This window comes from Colletotrichum siamense (genome assembly GCF_013390195.1).
Source record: "Colletotrichum siamense strain Cg363 chromosome Unknown KSG_Cg363_contig07, whole genome shotgun sequence".
Lineage (NCBI taxonomy): Eukaryota > Fungi > Ascomycota > Sordariomycetes > Glomerellales > Glomerellaceae > Colletotrichum > Colletotrichum siamense.
Genome location: NW_023501020.1, coordinates 3,949,652 through 3,968,873, shown reverse-complemented (window position 1 = coordinate 3,968,873; position 19,222 = coordinate 3,949,652). Strand labels below are relative to the sequence as shown.

The 19,222-nt window shown below is 52.8% G+C and overlaps 7 protein-coding genes across 7 annotated transcripts; 3 read left to right on the top strand and 4 right to left on the bottom strand.

Moving 5' to 3' along the window:
- Positions 1 to 219: 219 nt before the first annotated feature.
- HET-E1-9 (Vegetative incompatibility protein HET-E-1) lies at positions 220 to 1,974 on the top strand (the record flags this gene model as incomplete). Its single annotated transcript, XM_036643215.1, has 1 exon — positions 220 to 1,974. One exon carries the CDS (start codon positions 220 to 222, stop codon positions 1,972 to 1,974), a length of 1,755 nt encoding a protein of 584 aa, XP_036492025.1.
- Positions 1,975 to 4,370: 2,396 nt separating this feature from the next.
- CGCS363_v011365 (uncharacterized protein) lies at positions 4,371 to 6,659 on the bottom strand (the record flags this gene model as incomplete). The annotated part of the gene is made up of 2 exons (XM_036643214.1): positions 4,371 to 6,131; positions 6,207 to 6,659. The coding sequence occupies 2 exons, from the start codon at positions 6,657 to 6,659 to the stop codon at positions 4,371 to 4,373; spliced, it is 2,214 nt and encodes a 737-aa protein (XP_036492023.1).
- Positions 6,660 to 8,583: 1,924 nt separating this feature from the next.
- On the bottom strand, positions 8,584 to 9,758 carry citE-0 (Short chain dehydrogenase citE; the record flags this gene model as incomplete). Its single annotated transcript, XM_036643213.1, has 4 exons — positions 8,584 to 8,762; positions 8,814 to 8,889; positions 8,955 to 9,565; positions 9,620 to 9,758. The coding sequence occupies 4 exons, from the start codon at positions 9,756 to 9,758 to the stop codon at positions 8,584 to 8,586; spliced, it is 1,005 nt and encodes a 334-aa protein (XP_036491680.1).
- Positions 9,759 to 10,598: 840 nt separating this feature from the next.
- Positions 10,599 to 12,278, top strand: CGCS363_v011363 (putative amidase; the record flags this gene model as incomplete). The annotated part of the gene is made up of 1 exon (XM_036643212.1): positions 10,599 to 12,278. The coding sequence occupies one exon, from the start codon at positions 10,599 to 10,601 to the stop codon at positions 12,276 to 12,278; it is 1,680 nt and encodes a 559-aa protein (XP_036492028.1).
- Positions 12,279 to 12,514: 236 nt separating this feature from the next.
- CGCS363_v011362 (uncharacterized protein) lies at positions 12,515 to 15,781 on the bottom strand (the record flags this gene model as incomplete). The annotated part of the gene is made up of 2 exons (XM_036643211.1): positions 12,515 to 15,290; positions 15,360 to 15,781. The coding sequence occupies 2 exons, from the start codon at positions 15,779 to 15,781 to the stop codon at positions 12,515 to 12,517; spliced, it is 3,198 nt and encodes a 1,065-aa protein (XP_036492029.1).
- A 1,369-nt stretch (positions 15,782 to 17,150) lies between these two features.
- Positions 17,151 to 17,459, top strand: CGCS363_v011361 (uncharacterized protein; the record flags this gene model as incomplete). The annotated part of the gene is made up of 2 exons (XM_036643210.1): positions 17,151 to 17,253; positions 17,311 to 17,459. 2 exons carry the CDS (start codon positions 17,151 to 17,153, stop codon positions 17,457 to 17,459), a joined length of 252 nt encoding a protein of 83 aa, XP_036492026.1.
- A 550-nt stretch (positions 17,460 to 18,009) lies between these two features.
- Tsnax (Translin-associated protein X) lies at positions 18,010 to 18,881 on the bottom strand (the record flags this gene model as incomplete). The annotated part of the gene is made up of 3 exons (XM_036643209.1): positions 18,010 to 18,577; positions 18,628 to 18,645; positions 18,700 to 18,881. 3 exons carry the CDS (start codon positions 18,879 to 18,881, stop codon positions 18,010 to 18,012), a joined length of 768 nt encoding a protein of 255 aa, XP_036492027.1.
- Between the last annotated feature and the right edge of the window lie 341 nt (positions 18,882 to 19,222).

Below are 19,222 nucleotides of genomic sequence, written 5' to 3'. Positions count from 1 at the left end.
AGGCTGTCATCCAGCTCTATCTGAACCGCTACTGATGATGCAGCCGCCTGTGGCCAATGACAGGTGCAGCAAGATGCGCGACGAATTCGTTCGTCTTGGCTACCAATTGGGGTGCTTCGCTTTCCCACCGATCCCAACCGCTAGCCTGATTGTCAGCTTTCAACATCCACAACCAATTGGGCGCATAACCAGCGAGCTTGTCCCTGAGAGCGAGACAACATGAGGCTTCTTCACACCACGACGCTCGATCTCAATGAGTTTATCGGCGACGTTCCTCCATACGCCATCCTCTCTCACACCTGGGAAAATGACGAAGTGAGTCTCCAGGACTTGTCAACCACTGCTGGGCGGTCCAAAAAAGGGTTCAAGATTGAGGCATGCTGTGCACAGGCCCGTCGCGACGGTTTTGACTGGGCTTGGCTAGACACGTGCTGCATCGACAAGACATCGAGCGCCGAGCTCTCCGAGGCCATCAACTCCATGTTTCGGTGGTATCGGCAGGCCAGAGTTTGCTACGTCTACCTGAGCGATTTGCCATCTCAGTACCCGGGGGATGTCGATCGCCGCCAATTCAACAATGCCAAATGGTTTACCCGAGGATGGACTCTTCAAGAGCTTATAGCTCCCAGAGCAGTTGAATTTTACGACCAGAACTGGGAAGAAATCGGCACCAAGGCGTCTCTGCTCGACTTGCTACATGACAAGACGGGTATTCGGCGCGACATATTAGACGGGACAACCACCCATACCGCCATTTCTGCCGGAGAACGGATGTCTTGGGCTTCAAAGAGGGAAACCACCAGGCAGGAGGACCTTGCTTATTGTCTCCTAGGCATATTCGGCATACATATGCCTCTGCTCTACGGAGAGGGCCCGCAGGCATTCATCCGCCTTCAACATGAGATACTCCGCACGTCAGAGGACCTTAGCATCCTCCTGTGGACAGGCCTTTCGCGACGACCAGCCGCACACGGTGTTCTCGCGCCGGCACCCAGTGCCTTCCGAAACATCAGAATGGTCGATCTCCAGGGCCACAGAGTTGGTTCCATAGTGACTTGGAGGTGGAAACACGTGTTACTGTTGCATCCTTGGTCGGAAATCAGTCTGGGCGATAATACGCTTCCAAATGTGCCCCCCACCATCACCAGCCGCGGTCTACACGTCCAACTGCCGAGAACTCTGGTCGACAGGGGACGTAGGTGCTTATTGTGGCCAAAGTGCATGATTGTGGAAAGGCTCGACGGCGCCTCAAGCGAGCGAGGGTCGCTTGATGGATTTCTGTGTATTGAGGTGCAGGGTGGCACCCCTAACACTAATTTGCCAGTGTCCAGACTATGCGCACACTACATCTACTATATCCCACGGGCCGTAATCACCTTTGCGACCCAGCTCCCGATGTACCTTACAATGTCGCACCAACAAGTTGACGAGGATTTCCGAGGCCTGGACGTGTTCACCGTCTCACTGGAAGACGACGGTCCACTACGGCTTGGGATTTGTAGATCAACAATCCCTCCCGGCACTTTCCCAGGACCGGGGCCTGCAGATGATGGGATCGACTTTTTCAGGCTCCCCGAGTTGCATGCGCACCAAGTCGTTCTGCAATGTTCGGTGACGCACTGTGAGTCACCTCATCTTCACAGCAGCAAGGCCACCGTTGCCGTCAAGGAAGTTGCGGGGGAAGACCGCCTCGGCTGCTTCATCAACACAAACGACGACGCTCAAGCTTCGATTTGGGAGATGATCGGCTCTCATTCTACAGGACTCGACGACGCTATTTCTCTGAATGGTCCTCAGACCGACGATGAGGCTCGGAGATGGTCGTCGGTTTCCCAGTTGGTCGGCGCGGGTCCGTGGTCGGATCGGTGCGCAAAGAAACTCCCAGGTGACCAGTATGTACTGATGGCTGCGATTAAAATGTCAAGAGGCATTCCGGTGCTTGTCCTTAGCATCAAATCGCTTTCTGGCAGATGATAGCGGTTCTCAGATCACGGCAGTAGGCATTAAGCAGTCTCGTCGCAAGTAAACATCTATTTTTGCATGTGACGCTGGGCTAATGGTTAACCGCTCCATCATTCGTAATAATCCGCGCTCTAAACAACCCATTCCTTGTTTAAACTAGACCAAGCGACTACATCTAAGGCGACTCGGAACTGGATGACTCGGGCTCAACGTTAAAATCCCCGAGATCTTCCTCAAGCCCCGTGTCCGTTTGAGGCTGGGCTATCGAAGAAACTGTCTGCGGTGGTTCGTAAGGCAGAGAAAGGGTTTGTTGTCCGTCAGACAATAGGATAGAGCTGGGATGGGGGAGGAGCATGCTTGATCTACTCTGCATCCAAGGTGGGTAGCTATCTCTGGGGGGGTCTTCCGGTCGTGTGTCGTGATCCAATGGAGTGTTTTGCGTGAGTTCTTCAAATGCAGAGCTTGCATGGAAGCTAGGATCGGCGAGGTTATCGTCGGCACTAGACTGAGGGGTGACTGAGTCATCGTTGATTATATTCTCAGATGAAGATCCATGAGTTCGCTCCGGCACCGAGGGGCTAGCTGAGCTCCCGTCATTTGAGGGATGTGGCGAACGGTCTATCTCCATGGACTCACCGTCAAGTTCGTCTCTCCAGATAGTCTCTGGCCTCGGTTGAGGCAGTTCTGACGGTACTGTAAAATCATTACTCGAGGAGGCATGTGCCTGAACTGTAGGCACTGCTGAAGTAGCCCCAGGAATATTGCGTGGCAGGATATTACCCTGAGTTGGTTGAACGGAAGGCCCCCTCCGGAGAGCACCGCTGTTCCTAGGTGATGTTAGTCAATCAATGGCCGCAAGCTTGGAAGTGACACATACTGTGCACTATCCTCGCGGCTTCGGAAACCTGTTTGATTTCTCGCGCGCGGAGAACGAGATCTTGAAACAGAATGAGGTGGTGGAGGCGTAGAACACATCTGTGAACCGTCCTGGCGTTGCTGTGTTTGGGTCGGCTGTTGTATATCTCCTGTTCCGGAGCGGCTGGTGCCGTCGACCGTAACGTCAACGTCAGGAGTCCAGTCCATAGCGTCCTGTGAAGTCCCCGGCGGGTTCGGCGCAGGTATCTCCTGTGCTGCATTATTTTGGGTGGAGGGGATCGGTACGTTGTCATTTGTGGTGGCACGCGTCGATATGTGAGCACCAGCCAAGGTCGGTAGCTCGGAAGAAGAGCCACGGCGTGCTAGCTGGGGCGCCTCCGAAGGCCTACTCTCGCCCGCCTGTCCGATAATTGACGTTTGGAGGGGGGGAAACTGGCCTGCATCACTGCTGAAGCTCGACGGAGACGTCAGACGTGCTGGCCGGGGAGAGCCGGGGGGTCTGAGGCCCGCTGGATCGGGAGTTGATCTCTGAGGAGGAAGAAGCACAGGAGATTGATTGCTCAAGCTGGGAGATCTGTTCGTGCCGTTCAGAAGTGGGGATGACCTCATCATAGGTGCAAGCCGAGATGTTCGACCCTGAGCTATCGGTGGCGAGGACCGAAGAACTGGTACAGGCGAACCAGGAAGTCTGCTGTTCGGTAGCTCGGAACTTGATCTTGGTGGAGGAGAAGACGAAGCAGGCTGGTACCTAAGGACCGCAGCGTATGACAACCGAACGGGCCGTGGTGCCGCGAGAGGTCCACTCGCGCCCGTTTGCTGGGAAGTGTATTGTTGAGCATCGGATGGAGCTGGTCTAGGCGAGCCAGGAAGTCTACTGTGAGGTAGTTCGGGAGTTGATCTTGGTTGAGGAGAAGACGAAGCAGGTCGATTCCTGAGGAATGCAGCGTATGGCCTTCGGGGTGATTGTGGTGCAGCTGGAGGTCCAGTCGCCCCCGTCTGCCGGGAAGTTGATGGTTGAGCATCGAATGGAGCTGGCGAACCCTCCAAGTCGGAGGACGAGGTAAGCTGATGTGACTGAGAAGAATCAGGCGGCCCATTCGTGCCATCCCGTTCGGAGCTGGAGGCGCCAGGAGACATTTTGAGATGTTCTGGTGCTAATCAAACGAGATGATACTAATGCGAGATGGAGAATGTCAGGGGAGATAATGTGGTGACGCAGCGTTAGTTAGAGTTGCTGATGCTTTGTGGAAGACTTGCTGATGTTCGTTGGAACCTTGTTGACGTTCGGGGAGATGAAGAATGACATTGAAAATGGACAAGTAGTAGTCTCGCGCTCGAGAGAGGTGCTATCCTGCGAGGCATCGATGGTTCTTTCCCTGACTCCGACTTGTGAGGTTGGAACCGCCTTCCCACACCAAGTTCCAGAGAGCAAACGCAGGAGGAGCCATGCAGCTTTTGTATCGAGAGTCGCTTTCACTTGAAGGAAATCCAAGTTCATCGTAGTTGCTCTAATCATCTCATTTCTCCACCATCTACTTCCTAGCTAGAACATCTTTGATCCGAGCAGTTTCCTCTTCATGGCCGACGGCCATAACCGGCTGCCGCGACTCGTCGCGAATGAACCCGTACCTTATCCTCAACTTCTTCAGCTCATTGGTCAGTTCCGAGCCATCCAGCCAAGTTGTACTTGACGGCAAATCGATGTACTTCGAGTTCCGGATCGTCGTGGAGACGTAGCCGAGAATCTCAGGGCCGTGGGTCAAGTGGATGAACACGACGCTGAGAATGCCTCCCGCCAGAAGAACGACGGCAGACAGCAAGCAAAGTGATATCCACAGCTTTGAGATGACGTATGTCTCCAGCAGGGTCGACGACTCCCCTAGGAAGGTGATGTTGGGCTGGAAAACGGCATCCGCTTCGGCGCTGGTGTTTGCAATCGTGCTGGAAACTTGGCTGAGGGTGAGATACGTGTTAAGCAACTGCCCAAAGCGTGCGCCGACTTTGGAAGTGTCGAGTTCGTCCATCAGGACTGCCGTGCCAGACGAGATGTTTTCGTAGGTCGGGTCTTTGAGATAGTACAAAGTCGGGTCGATGAAGCCGGTCATATCCCGGCCTGTGGCGACCGGCATCTCGCCGGCGAAGAAGTCGAAAGATCGAGGGAAAGATAGTTGGGTGATTTGCTCCGGTGCATGGGTCTTTTGCGACAATCGCTGCTCGATGACTCGGCAAGATCGCTGGCCCGCGAGAAACGAGCAGCTGACGCGAGATTCAACGTACTTCTGGGTGATGTCGCAACTGATCTCCAGGTTGTCGCGGTTCTTCTTGGTGATTTGAGGTTGCGCCAGAGCCATTCGGAGCAGAAATTTCGTCGGACCTGCGGTGATTCCGGTCTCGTTGGAAAACATGGCCAGGCTTCCGTTGTCTGCATATGCTGGCATCCAGTCCCATCCCTGTCCCTCCTTTCCATGGGTTATCCAGTACAAGTCAACGAACCTGTCAATGGCAATTCCCCATTGAGTTGAGATGTAGCCTCCGGAGCCTCGTTGGTAGTCGTATCCTCGCCATGTTCCATTAGGGTACTCCTCAGTCATATAATCGGTCGTCACGTTGGCCTTGGCTGTCCTGTTCGCAGTGCCCTTGGCAATATCCGAAGCGGGGAACTTGGTAGCGTTTGGGCACACGAGGTGGATGTAGCTCGACTCCAGCGAGAAAGTTGCGTTTCCAGTTCCAGCATAGTGGACTGGAACACCTGCCAAGGAAGAGTATTCGACCTCTTCGGGGTTGTTCGAGATGCTCCTCCACGTACCATCTGCATCCGCACTCAAGTAAGGGATTCTCACGTTCCCCCACAGGTCCATGGCGTCGATCTTGTTCGCCTTCGGCGTTCCTACGAGGATCGTGTACAGAGTTGCCAGACTCGCAAGCTTCGGTCTGTTCAGACTGTCGACGACGCTGCTACCCTGTCCCGACGATACGCCATCCGCGAGAGGCGCTTGCGTGTCGAAATAGGCTATGTAGACGGGGCTGGGATCAGGTACGAGACTCGTGTCCATCATACGCAGAAAGGCTTGTGCTCCTAGGGGTGAACACGCCCAGACGAGGAACAGTCCAATAGCGACGAAATTCAACGTTCGGAGTTGGAAAAGGGTGATCACAGTTGAGCCAACGGTCCTGCTGCCCATGAGCTGCTCGAGGAAGCCCATGGTTCCTCCCTTCTCAAGCTTCCATCGAGCGGCCTCTGACATCAGACGGCCAATAACCGACGCAAAGAGGATAGGGAATGCCGTGGCAAGCTATGTTCAAATTGTCAGCATCATCATACCCATAGTCGACTCTTCTTTGGTAATTATGACGGCGGCTCTACATACCACGGTGATTGCGTTCTCCCAGGCTGAGAGGTCGTCACCAACTTGCGAGCCGTCGAGGCGCCATACTAGTACAATGAAGACAATCACAGCTAACGGCAAGACAACGACAGCGAAGTCGGCGAAGATGGTGGGCGCCGTGGCATTGTAATTTCTGCGGCCTGAGATGTTGCCATGGGCCTGGTCATCTGTGGCAACGGGCTTGTACGATCTTGTCTGATTCTGCCCATCAACAGAGACTAGCGGGTCGTTGACTTCAGCAACTTGGGACTCAGGGCCGCCGGCGCGCTTGACGCGGCTTTCCGATGACGGCCGCTCCGCATCAGTCGGCCCCAGTCGTGTCTCCGATGTGCGCCGGGAGAGATTCGGTGAGACCGGCGAGACGCTGTACTGTTGATCTCTCATTTGAGATTGCGGTGAGGGGTCCCTCGAACTCGGACGAAGGTTGTACGCCATGTCGGATGCCTTCAACTCCTAGTACTATGCCCAGGTCGGTGCTGACATTGAAAATCTCCAGCCTCTCGACTTGGCGAGGAGGCATTGAGGTTTTTAGCTTGTGTTCTGCTGACTTCGTGCTCCATCGCACCAGACGATGATCTACATAAGCGGCGGAAGGATCCTTTGAGAAGCAAGCAGGCGTCGAATCAAACAGCGCACCCGTCGCTGAATGTAACCAGCAAAATGTAGGGGTGAGCAAGGCAGCCGCCAAGACTCGCTTCGGTTGTTGCCCCCCTGTAAATATGCCCGTCTGCCCCTGGTTGAACCACTCACAGCGCATACCTCTACAGCCCTAGCATACATGTGTGTGGGTGAGAGCCTCTGAACGAAAGTTGCAGTGGGACATTCTGCCAGAACGGCAAGAGGATCGTTGCGACTGAAACACAATGATCAGGCTGTGTTAGGCTGCATTTTCCCATTGCCAGGTTGCTATTCCTGTAGGACAGACAGGCTGCAAGCCGCGATCCAATCAGTTTTTGAGCCAGTTCTTTCCCCAACTGTGCTCGGTGTAGGACTCAATACTCGTGGACACATCAGAGATCTCGACGTGGAGATCGGAATGAGGTGTTCAACTGACAAGATTGGGTTACAATGATGTATCCATCGTGTCCAAGCCATGATCATTCTTAAAAGCTACCAAGGAGTTGGCTTCTCATGATCAGAAGACTCAGAAGCCCCGTTTCATACGTGGATATTTTCGACTAAGATACACTGGAGTTCGACGATAATGAGATGAGCAAATTTCACCCTGACATTGACCAAAGCTGAGAAAAATGAAATGTTCTAAAGGGCTGGGATTTTTCATCACCTACGTAGCCTCATTTTCATTCGAAACACTCTATCATTTCAAAGCACGCCTGTGCTAATCAACCAGGGAAGCCCAATAAAGACCCAGACCATCATAAAAATGGCCAGTGGTGCCGCTGCAACTGAGTTGAAACTTTCGAAAAGTTCAAGAACATAGACCACGAGAGGTGTGATCATCCATAAAAACGACTTGATCGGCTTGTAAATGAAAGTCATGAAGGCACTTCTTAGCCATCGGACCCAGAATTGCTCGTCTACGGCAGGCTGTTCCTCTCCCGGTTGTTCCATGGGCCCTGCCGCAGGCCGGAACTCGTCAGTGAATGAACTCTCTTTCACGGGTATATAGTTAGCCTGATTTCTGGCATACATAAAGAGACAGAAGGGGTTTATATACCGGGCAATCGTGCATCTCGCTGCCACCGTGGACCGGCTGGTAGGGTAAAGATCCCTCGCTCACGCCTAGAGCCCTGGACATCGTGAGTCCGGCCTTTCGATCGGAACATGACAACTCTGCATGAATATGAGCGACAGCAAGCTTTTAACACTCTGGACCCCAAACCTTTGTAACGTTTGCTGTTGATGCTCGTGAGCGGCTGATGTTGGGAAAAGCTACACGCAGCCTGATGTTGTTTTTGAATGCCTTGCCAAGGCCCAGACGGCACTGCGGCTCGGCTGTCTAGTATGACATGCAGCCAAGCGAGACAATGCTGACATGCCCAGTTACCGGGTCTTCTGAGCAGGCTTAATAATTTCAGAAGAGCAGCCATTTAAATCCGGTATAATAAGCCAGTCGTCTTTGGGATTCGACCCTGAAGAAAATCATACCTCGTAGCCTCGCAGAGTCGCGAATCTACAAGTCACCAATACTGGGGAAGATCCTGCGGTGAATTAAAGTAAGTTCGAGTGCTGGATGTGAACTGCAGTCGAGTGTGCCAAGAATTACACTTTTCGTACAATAAATGATTCAATTCCGTCGAGGACTGGTGTCATCTCATTACATTTGGACATCATCAAAAGGTTCTTGTTATTTCATGCGCCCCTCCAATACCAGCATCCAACTAGATTTAGCCTTATCTTACAAGCCCATGCACTTGAACTTCAATAGATTATTCTCCACAATCTCTTTCTCCATAGTGATTAGCTTTGGCATATCCCACATGCAGCTAAGCCATCTTCCACCAAGCCACTCCCTCTTCTGACTGGTAAGATAGGGGATGGAATGGGCGGCAAGCTCTGGGGTATCAGTCATCCTAACTACTCGGACGTCAGCATATTCCGTTAAAAACAGAGAATCGAGCTTCTTACATTGTAGCTTCTCGGGTAGGTTTGACGATAAGTCAGTCGGAATTCCACCAGGGTGGATGGAAAATGCGAGAACCCCCTACCAGTTGCATCGTCAGTTTCGACCGTAAGGTATAACGCATACTAGGGCTGCGTGAGACGTACCTGATCACCATACTCATCCTGAACAAACTCGGTAAAGCGGATGAGGGCGAACTTTGACACATGGTATGCACCACCACCGGCCCCCATGAAGTGCGCCGCAACTGAAGACATGTTGACAATCGTCTTATCGCCGCCCTTGAGCATCAAGGGCAAGAACGCTTTGGTGACTCTGTATGTGCCCCAGTAGTTCACATCCCAGGCTTTCATGTACTCGTCGTCATCCGTGTCCAGCAGCAAGTTGAATGGGGCCATGTAACCAGCGTTGTTGACCAAGATGTCCAGCCGCCTCCATTCGGTCGTTAGCCTCTCCGCTGCCGCTCTTACGCTGGCCATGTCGCTGACGTCCATCTCGAGGGCAAACACTGTGGGCTCATCTCGCTCAGCGTTCTTTGCCGCTTCACGGACGGCAGCGACAGTAGAAGAGACGTCTGATCGAGCAGCTACCGCGATATGAGATGCGCCGGCTTCGGCGTAGCCGATCGCAATGGCTCTGCCCAGTCCCTTGCTAGCACCGGTGATGAGGACCGCTTTCCCGGAGCAGTCTGATGAAGTGAGTGGGTTGATCTCTGGGTACGTGTCGTGATGGATCACATCTCCGGTGAACGTGTCAACTGCAGGCTGTCAGACCGATTGAGCTAGATCGGAGACGAGGTCTAGAAGCATACCCTTGCGAGGAGGGAGACCGGTGGGCCCCGCGGGAGTGTTTTCCGCCATGAGTGGAGTCAGGTTCAGTTGAACGAGCGTTCGTTTGATCTCTGTTTCGACGTCTTCTTTCAGGAAGAAGTTGTAGATTTGGTTCAACATCTTGGGCGGTTGCGAACCTTCAGCGGGCGCTAATATCGGAATGCCGGACTTCCCCACGCTTCAGGGGTGGCGCTCAGGCAGAACAGGCGTTTTGTACCACGCCTCAATCCAGTCCGCAAAGTGGCGGAATCTTGCTCTGCAAAACTCATTTGAAATTGGATCTTATAAAATTTCAAATGGAAGACGACACGAGGTTTTCAAGACCGCGCTGTTGGGCTTGCTTACCACCCCAGGATGGGCGTAAGCGAGCGCATCCAGCCGCTCAGCCATTGCCAGCGAATACACTGTGGAGCTGGCCGCTGACTCTTCTTGGTCAGCGGGGCGCATATCGCTGGTGCAGAGGATGCTCATAATCAATTGTAGCAGTCCCAATATCATCCGGTGAAAGCGGTGAGTGCCGGGCAAGCCGGGTTGCTGCCGATCAGAGTGCATGGACTGTTACCGTGAATCCGGGGCCGGTCCGAGAAGAGCCCCACTGAATCCGGGGTCTCCTCCGAACATGCAAACCGAGTGCCATCGGCGGCTCTCAGGGTTGTATTTTGATCTCCAGCAGCTTATCAAACTTCAGCTGTTCAACGATCTAGCTAGATGAGGCAGCTACATTCATATGCAAGTAAGACAGATACCCCACTAATCAGACAAATCCCCTTACTGGATAACACGAGATTGCTGACCGGGGTTGTAATCCTCCGAACCTATTTGAGGATGGTATCAGCCCAGAGGAACGCGTCAATTGATATCGCGGCTATATCTGCGCCACGAAGCATTTTCTGACATTGGAGTGCGTTAGTGGTTCGTGAGACCAAATCTCACATCAGTTGCACTCAAAACACCAACAGCATGGCATCATCTTGGTTTGCCAAGGCCGTCTCACGCCTCTTGTGTTCGGTGTATGCAGCTTCATTCTGTCGCGAGCCCTCAACTACCAATTTCCCACCCCTTCTGGACGCAACTCTAGATGATCTTCGTCAAGGGCTCGACAGCGGCCTCTTCACTAGTGTTGACTTGGTGAATGCCTACGTTGCTCGCATTGATGAGGTGAATGATGACCTCCATGCCGTCGCCGAAATCAACCCTGATGCAGTCTCCATCGCTGCTGCTCTAGACCAAGCTCGGGCGCAAGGCGGACCTCTTCTTGGACCTCTGCACGGCATCCCAGTTCTCCTGAAGGACAACATTGCGACCAACGACAAGATGAATAACACTGCTGGCTCTTTCGTCCTCGTCGGCGCAAGAGTCGGCGAAGATAGCACCGTAGCGGACAAGCTCCGCAGAGCCGGTGCGGTCATTCTTGGCAAGGCCACCATGGCTCAATGGGCGACTTGCCGCGGTACGAACTCCAGCGCTGGATGGTCTGCTCGAGGGGGCCAGCCGATCGGAGCGTACTATCCAAACCAAGACCCGCTGGAGTCCTCCTCAGGAAGTGGCATCGCATCTTCAATCGGCCTCGCGTGGGCTTCACTTGGAACGGAGACTCTGGGATCGATTACTATGCCCTGCGATGTCTCCAATCTTGTGGGGATCAAACCTACTCTCGGTCTCGTCTCACGACACCTCGTCATACCCATTACTGAGCACCAGGACGTAGTTGGTCCGATGGCCCGTACGGTGAAAGATGCTGCGCATTTACTAGCAGCCATCACGGGTCCGGATGCTCGAGACAACTACACTTCAGCCATACCGTTCACCAAGACGCCCGACTATGCTGCAGCTTGTGTTGACTCAGGTCTCCAGGGGAAACGAATTGGTATCCCGAGGCATCTGTTCAAGGACATCCCTTGGCCAAATACCAACTACTCCATCTCAGTTTTCGACTCTGCGGTGGATGTTCTGAGATCTGGCGGAGCTGAAATCATCGACGACATATGGCTTCCTGTGGGTGACCATGTTACACGGCTCCTCAACCTGTCTAGCCAGGTTATGGGCGCAGACTTCCTCGTAAACCTCGAAGAATACTTTGCAAAGCTCACATACAACCCTTACAACATCACTACGGTCGCCGAACTTCGGAATTGGACGCAAGGTGACCCACGCGAAGGCTATCCGGAACATAATACTGAAGTCTGGGACAAAGAACTTGTCAGAGGCGTTCGCAACACTGATCCCCTTTTCTGGGAGCTTTACACCGAGAGACAGTATCTTGCTGGTCCACTGGGGTACGCCGGGGCTTTGAAGAACCATTCGTTGGACGCCCTGGTACTTCCAACGAGATTTATCCTGGGTCCCGCCGCGCTTCTGGGCACGCCGGTCATAGCTGTTCCTTTCGGCCGGCACCCGGATGACACACCGATTGTGAAGGATGACTTTGGCAATCTTGATGTCTTGGCACCGAACCTGCCTTTTGGTATCGGTTTTGCTGGAGCAGCGTTCAGTGAGGAGAAGTTGATAAGCATAGCGTATGCTTTCGAGCAGAGGACTAAAGCTCGGACTGCGATCAAGCCGTACATCCAGCCAAAGACTGAGTTAGGGGATATTGTACAATCAAGGGAATGGCGAACGAATCGGCTGGATCTGGTGTAGAGGAAGGATCTATTCTTTGGGTGATCACCCAGGTGATCGGTAGGTCTTCACAAGAATTTGATACCAGAGGACGTGCAAAGCCCCGGTATTTAAATAAGGTAAGGAAACGTAACCAATTATCAAATCTGCATATATGTCTTATATCTACACACAAATGAGAAAACAAGTGCATGGGGTATCCACCAGCAACTTCAAATCTACCCAGTAAGCTTACTCTAAAACGACTGTAAAACAATCTATAAAGCAGAACGAAGATATTGCACCACTTTGATATGACTCAGTGCCACCGAGCTCATGCCAGATGCCTTCAAAAGCGGTGGGTTATCGTCGAGATACCTCAACCCTGAGACGACACTTTCTTTCAAACACTTCTTGGCCTCTCGGAGTGCAAAGTCAAATGCTGTACGCCCCTTTTCGTCTGTGGCTCTGAAGTCTGCTCCATGCTTCTTGAGAACCTGGAGTACTGCTAGGGGCTCGAATCTTGAGACGGACCCGTCAACCCAGGTTCTTACGACACCACACACCGGTGGTAGTAGCAGCTCATCCGAATCATGTGATTTAGATCCCCGGAAAACACCAAAAAGCGAAGTGCTCGACCGTTTGTTGTTTGGAAGTTGCATGGGCTGGTCAGCTGCCCCAGGGCCCCCCTTCTCAAGAAGGGCTTCATATACTGGCAATCTACAGTACCTCCACATGCCGTGCGCCGCCCTCAACAGTTGTAGAGCTTGTTTTTGTGAGGCCTTGTTGATAAGAGTGGCCACGGAAGTGTTGATCTTGGAGACGATCTCCCGGCCTTGAGGATTGCACGGCGGGAATGCAAGCAACCCGTCACACGACAGCTGACTTAGATCCGTGACATCAAGGGATAGAAGAAACTCAACGACCGCCTTCTGACCAAAGGTTGCAGCCATCCACAACGGTGTTCGTACAATACGCCTGGCCTGATCAGATTGATCTGCATTCCGCTGCGGCACGAATAACTGGTCGGGCGTGTTGATCAGAGCGCCGAGCATTCTGTCATTGGGGCTTCCGAGCGTGAGCAGGAATTCAATCTCTTTCACGCAGCCAGATGTCTCGTCTCTCCCTGGCCATTGACTGAGTACAGGATCTGCAATGGAAAAGAAGGACAACAATGAATAGCAAGGCAAGTAAGAGCCACTCGATACTTTAAACTCGGTCCAGGTATCGGCAGGTTTCTGATGGAAGGTGCAGAGCATATCCGGGGTCTGAGGAGTCAGGGGCAGGGCTTTCATGTTGACCATCTCAATGATGTTCCTTCGAACACAGTCAAAGCAGATTTGACAAGGCTTTTTGGGCTGATTTGGGTACCATTTGGCAGAGAGCGCATCGACGTAGTAGTTCTTTCGTAGAAAGTCGGTGCCAAGATCAGCCGCTGCTCCCACGTCATTGGCGGCCATTTCAAGCATATCTCGGTACAATGCGTGAAGCCTCTGAGCGGGATTGGAGGAGCTCACCGAGATTTCGCCCATGGACGCTGAAGCCCTGACAGTTCTCTCGGGCCCCTCCGGCAACATATCCTTCCAGATATCTTCATCTGGGTCCATTGTCTTGCGACAGACATCAACCATGAGCGACAAGCAGGCGAGGGTCCTCTCGTCAGAACGGCCGCGAACCTCCATGTTGAGCTCGACGGCTTGCATGCAGTGAGATTTTGCATGGTCTAGGTCGGACTTGAGGGCATACGCCTCGGCAAGTAAGCGGTGGACGTCGCTCGTTTGTGCCGGGTCGAGTTCTTCTTGCCTCTGTAGAAGGAGATTTAAAATGAGAAGGGCTTCGTCCGCCTGGCTAAGCTGAACCAGCGCAGTGGACAGGATCAGTCGAATGTTGATGTTGACGTCGTCGTACGCAAAACCCTCAGCTTGCGTCGTCCCATAAGATTGAAGTAGACGAACCACCCCGCCAAGGTTCGGTTCTGCCAGGAGAATTTCGGCCTGGACAAGACGTTGAGCGTCGAGATGGAGCACAAGACTGGGATATCTCCTGCATAGAATCTCGGCGTCTTTGCTGTTGGGATCCGTTTCGCCGAGAGCTTTAGCAAGCATTCGAATCAGACGAGGGTCTTTTTCAGAGCCAGACTGGCCATCGAGCACTCTAACAAGATGCGGAATCGCCTTGGAGAATTGATTGCTCGCAATCATCTGCTCGGCGTGCTTGATCCGTCGCTGGTTGAGTTCGTCGGCGAGGCTTTGGCTGCTGACGCCCGTCGCTCTCGATGTTAATGAAGTAGCTTCTGAGATTGGCGCAGTGGATATGCTTCCAGCTCGGGTTGATGCGGTGTCAGAGAGAGATCTGGCATCGTCGCCGTTCACATCGATTGCCCAGTCTGAGATTTGTCTGTGCCTATCTCCGTGTATGTATGGGCCGAAAGCCAGGCCGGCACTGAGCATTTCGCCGAAGTCTACCTCTATGGGAGCAACAGAGTAAGGACTTCGTCTCGTGCGGACTGTCGTGTTCCGGGAAAGAGGGCTCATCGGGCCGGACAACATTGATTTGGCATCCAGGGTTGTGGCTGCGTCCTTGATGCTGCCGCACAGTCCTTGGGTTGCCATTATCATCGAGCGCGTTTCTTCAAGCATCTCCACGTCAATTTGCAGATCTGAATAACTTGCTTTTCTCGAGGCCGTCTCTTGCATATTTGTATCCTGGGGTTCGTCTAGCTGGAGTCCGACCAGAGTGCTGCTAACACGGGAAAGGCGTTCGGTAGCATTTGCTGGCGATGTCAAAGTAGCCAGAGAAGCTTGCCGGGCGCTGAAGGAAGTTTGTGACCCTTTTTTCGGATCCGCCAATACCTCTGAGCTGCTGCGATCACTGACACCGTTGTATTCGGTCTTTTTAGATTTGGTCTGCTGGATGTATAACTCTTGGGCCATTAATTCCTGCTGATGTTCTGTTGTTGCCGTCTCTAAGTCTTGCATTCGTCTGGCGAGATCTTCAACCAGCATTGAAATCTTCGCCGTCGTAAGCGGATTATTGCTCGCAGCTGCATTGTACCTAACACAAGCCGCCTTGTTAGCGACGAAGGCCGTCTAGTCTGAAACCTGGAATAGACAAACGACATACCCTGAATGTACTATAACCGGAAGTTGGAGTGCCCCTATGCAAGTTGCGATCTGCCCCCTGAGCGCATGGATTTGATCATCATAACGCTGAAAACGTGCGTACGTCCTCACGGAGGTCGTCCATGATCTATCGCGGTGTATCTTGACGAAGATGTCGGAAAGCCGCGTGTACGCCCGATCGCACGATTTGATAACCGGAACGAGCTCTGCGTACCGACAGATATGCTCGCCAAAAGTTCCGCTGGAGATGCAGTTCTCTAGCAACTTAAGATGGAACCTGGTAGCTTCGAGCTGCGACTCAAAGTCCTCGATCCTATCATCGATGCGCCGGATGTCATGATATGCGCTGCTGGCAACTTGAACTGTCTTTGAGAGAGCGACCACGAGCTGGAGCACGGCGGTGGCGCCGCCAATTACTTCCATCTTCGCATATGAAGTTCATGAGATTGCGTGGGAAATGCCATGGCCGTTTCCCTTGACAGATAATGCCCATTTGAAATACTAGGGAGAGCTGACGTGGAAGGAAGCGGGGTCGGGGGGCTTGATCAGGCTGGCAAAGGGGGTTTTCAGCTATCTGTTGGGAGCATTCTGCTTGCATTCCAGATCAGGCTCTGTCCCGCGTTGGAGCGAACTATTGATTTTCTCTACTGCGCCGCCACAACATGCGTGCGTCAGACACGGCAGGATCTTGCGCCATTCCTCTTTCTGATCAACTGGTGACGTTCGTGGTTAAATTTAGGGGCGGCGTTCGCGAGCAGTCCCAGAAGGCAAGGAACTTGCGTGTTTCGATTTTCTTGTGTACAGAGGCCGATAAACGTACAAAACCTTTGTCGTTGGATGGATGAGTATTCAGTCATGGTAGAAGTCATGACTTGTCTGACTTTCACCAAAAGTAAGAAAATCAAGTTTCCGCGTGTTGGACCTCGCTCTCCGCGGACGCGTGAAGTTCATATGAATGATGGGCTAGGGTCTCTGGAATAATGTCAGCGGCGTTTGTTGAGAGGACCCATTTTGTCCGGAACCTTCCACTCTTACGGGCAAGCCCACCATAATAAGGTCATGCTTTCTAATAATAAGAGGCTTTGGGGGCCAAATGGCAGGCCACGCCCTACTGCGTACACATTATATCAGTGGCCGGTTGTACATTCGATAGGATCCACAATTCTGAGGCTTTCGGCATTCATGAGCTAGGTGCTGTGCCACGGTGCCTCTGACTCGCAGCCTGTGACGACTTGCGATATAGCCAAGAATCAAGTGTTGGCTCGCTGGCCTGACTCTCGAGCCGTCTGCAAGAGTGATGCACCCCCTTCAAGGAAATAATGCCTGCCAAAGGCATTCTGCGTTCGTCAACTGCTTGGAGAGAGAAGGGCAACATTCACTTGTTGCCGACGGACTTAGAGTCCGCGCCGAGTTGAGGAACGGGTCCCCGGTCGTCCCGTATGAATAATCCTCGGAAGCTTAAGTAGTGGGCTCGGGGAGATAGAATGAACCGCTTTAATATAAGAAGTTTTTAGACCACCCGTTATGGGTTGTTCCGAAGAGTACGACGACGTCGGAATTAAAGCTGACCTAGGAGGTCGTGGCTTGGGTCGCGCGACAACCCACCTCCCCTGACGATAGGACTTGGCGGTTGATTGAGAGTCACGGAGCACTCCATTTGCATCAATCCTAGTCAACCACATAACATATCTATAAATATGTTCCTGTACCAAAGCCCCTTTGCAACATTTCATTGTCGCGCTTCTTTAACATCCACAACACGCTCATTCAACCAATTTTCAACGCTGTAAAAATGCCTTCTACTCTGAAGATCGCCTTTCTGGCCTTCGCCGCTCTTGTCTCCGCGGTGCCATCCTCCCCCAACAATGATGACGGTACTCTTTTCGCAGTAGAAAGTCAGTGAAAGCCCCACATCCTCTGCCCTACCTCGATGTTGACTTGATGATATGCAGAGCGATGCGAGGCACTCTATGCCAAGTGCAATGAGAACACCGACTGCTGTGGCCCCACACCGGTCTCGTGCAACTACATTCCCATCTGCGGCGACAACCGCTGTGTGTCTTATGACCCTAACACCCCGTACAACCCCACGTGCTTCTAGACAGCTACGAGATGTGGGTTTGACTGAGACTTGTCAATGGGGCCATTGGGTGGGACGGCAAGATTAGGTTGTTCTTGGCAACTATTCAAATAGTGCAATAATGCATTGAACAGATTAAAGCAACGTTCTTGAATCTTCATATGACCCCAACAACACGTAGACTCAACGCTTAGCACACGGCACACTTTGTGTGTGAAACCAAGAAAAACGTCCAGTGCCAGCAGAGATAAGGTCTCGCATGTTGCTGGCTATACGGAGTCCCCCTCCCGTCGTTGTTCTTGCGGATATATTGTAGAGCCGGTGGGCGGCCGCGAGGTTAATTCAACAACAGTTCGGAGATGCTCGGATTAGTTGCGACCTCGGCGTGAGAACGGCGAAACCGGGTCACTTCTCATCAATGGATTTGAGAGAACTTAGTCTTTCCTTCAATATTTTGAACGCCAGGTCCTCTACCTATCAGGCCGACGACCGCAAATGGAACACCCTCTCTGACTTCGTCATTCACGCCGGACAATATTGTAACAACGCCCAGCAATGAACATCGTCTGTCTTACTCCAGAGATGAGGGGTCGAAATCCTCCTTCATATCAGGAACCCAGCCCTTTGGCCTCTCCGTACCCCGAATCGCCAGACCGTAGCCCAACTTCTCGACCTTGCGCACCGACTGCCTCATAACCTCCATCTTTCCTCTGAAGTCCTTGGTCGGAATCTCGGGCAGGATCTCGAAGCAACTGCTCAGCTCGTGGATATCCTGCAGGATGTTGCGGCCCTCAACGCCGGCGAGCTGTCCCGTTTGGGCTGTCGTGACGGTGGCGAAGCGCATCATCTCGCCGAACAGGTCGAAGAGGCCGTACATGTAGTCGTTCTCGGTCAGAGGCACGTTTGCCGGGACCGCGGCTGCTGTGTCGTCTGGGCTGATGAGGGTCTGGGTACGCAGGTAATGGGTGAAGGAGAGGGCCTCGACAAGTTCCTCGAGGCAGCGAAGGGAGTAGGCGTAGCGGTAGCGATTAATGCCCTGGATGTCGCCCTCGATTGAGGTGAGGTGGTTCTTGATCTCTTCCATGCGGGTGTTGAGTTCCTTCTGTGCGAAGTTGGGGAGTTCACCGAGCTTGTTGACTCTGTGTTGTGTCAGTGGTGCACCTGCTGGATGCGCAAGGGGCGACGGTACCTTTGGCAGGTGAAAATTCTGTCCAAGTGTTAGCCAATTCATTCTGATTCTGTTCAAACGAGATGAAAATACATCTTCTTGCTCAGAGCAGTGACGTCTCTTGAGGCCTTGATGATGCGCTCTCTCCGGTCGTGGTGCTCGTCCAGCTCATCGCGGAATTTGGTGAACATGGGTGTGAACTGCGTCACGGGTGCCGCGGGCTTCTGCTTGGCCTCATTAGACCGCATGTTTCCATCACGATCGCGCTTAGACATCGTGAGTTTGTTGCAGCGATTGTTGAGCGCCTTTGATAAAGTGCCCCGCGATGAAGTCGGTGATGCAGTTTGATGGTTGATGCACAGGGTCAGAATTGATGGTGGGGTTGATTGGAGCAGAACCCCCGGGCGTGGGTCCATACACAGTGTAGCGGCGGGTGCGGGTCTCTGCGACAGCCAGGGGCTTGCCAGTTATGCCCACGTCACTCAAATTTCCCCAGTTGGGAAGGGGAAGCTACGACTTGAAGCTTCAACAACCACGCGACATCAACAAATCGGAGCCCGGGTGTTGCGATCGAATACTGCACGGTGTCCAATGGCAGTGTAAAGTGTCACATCTT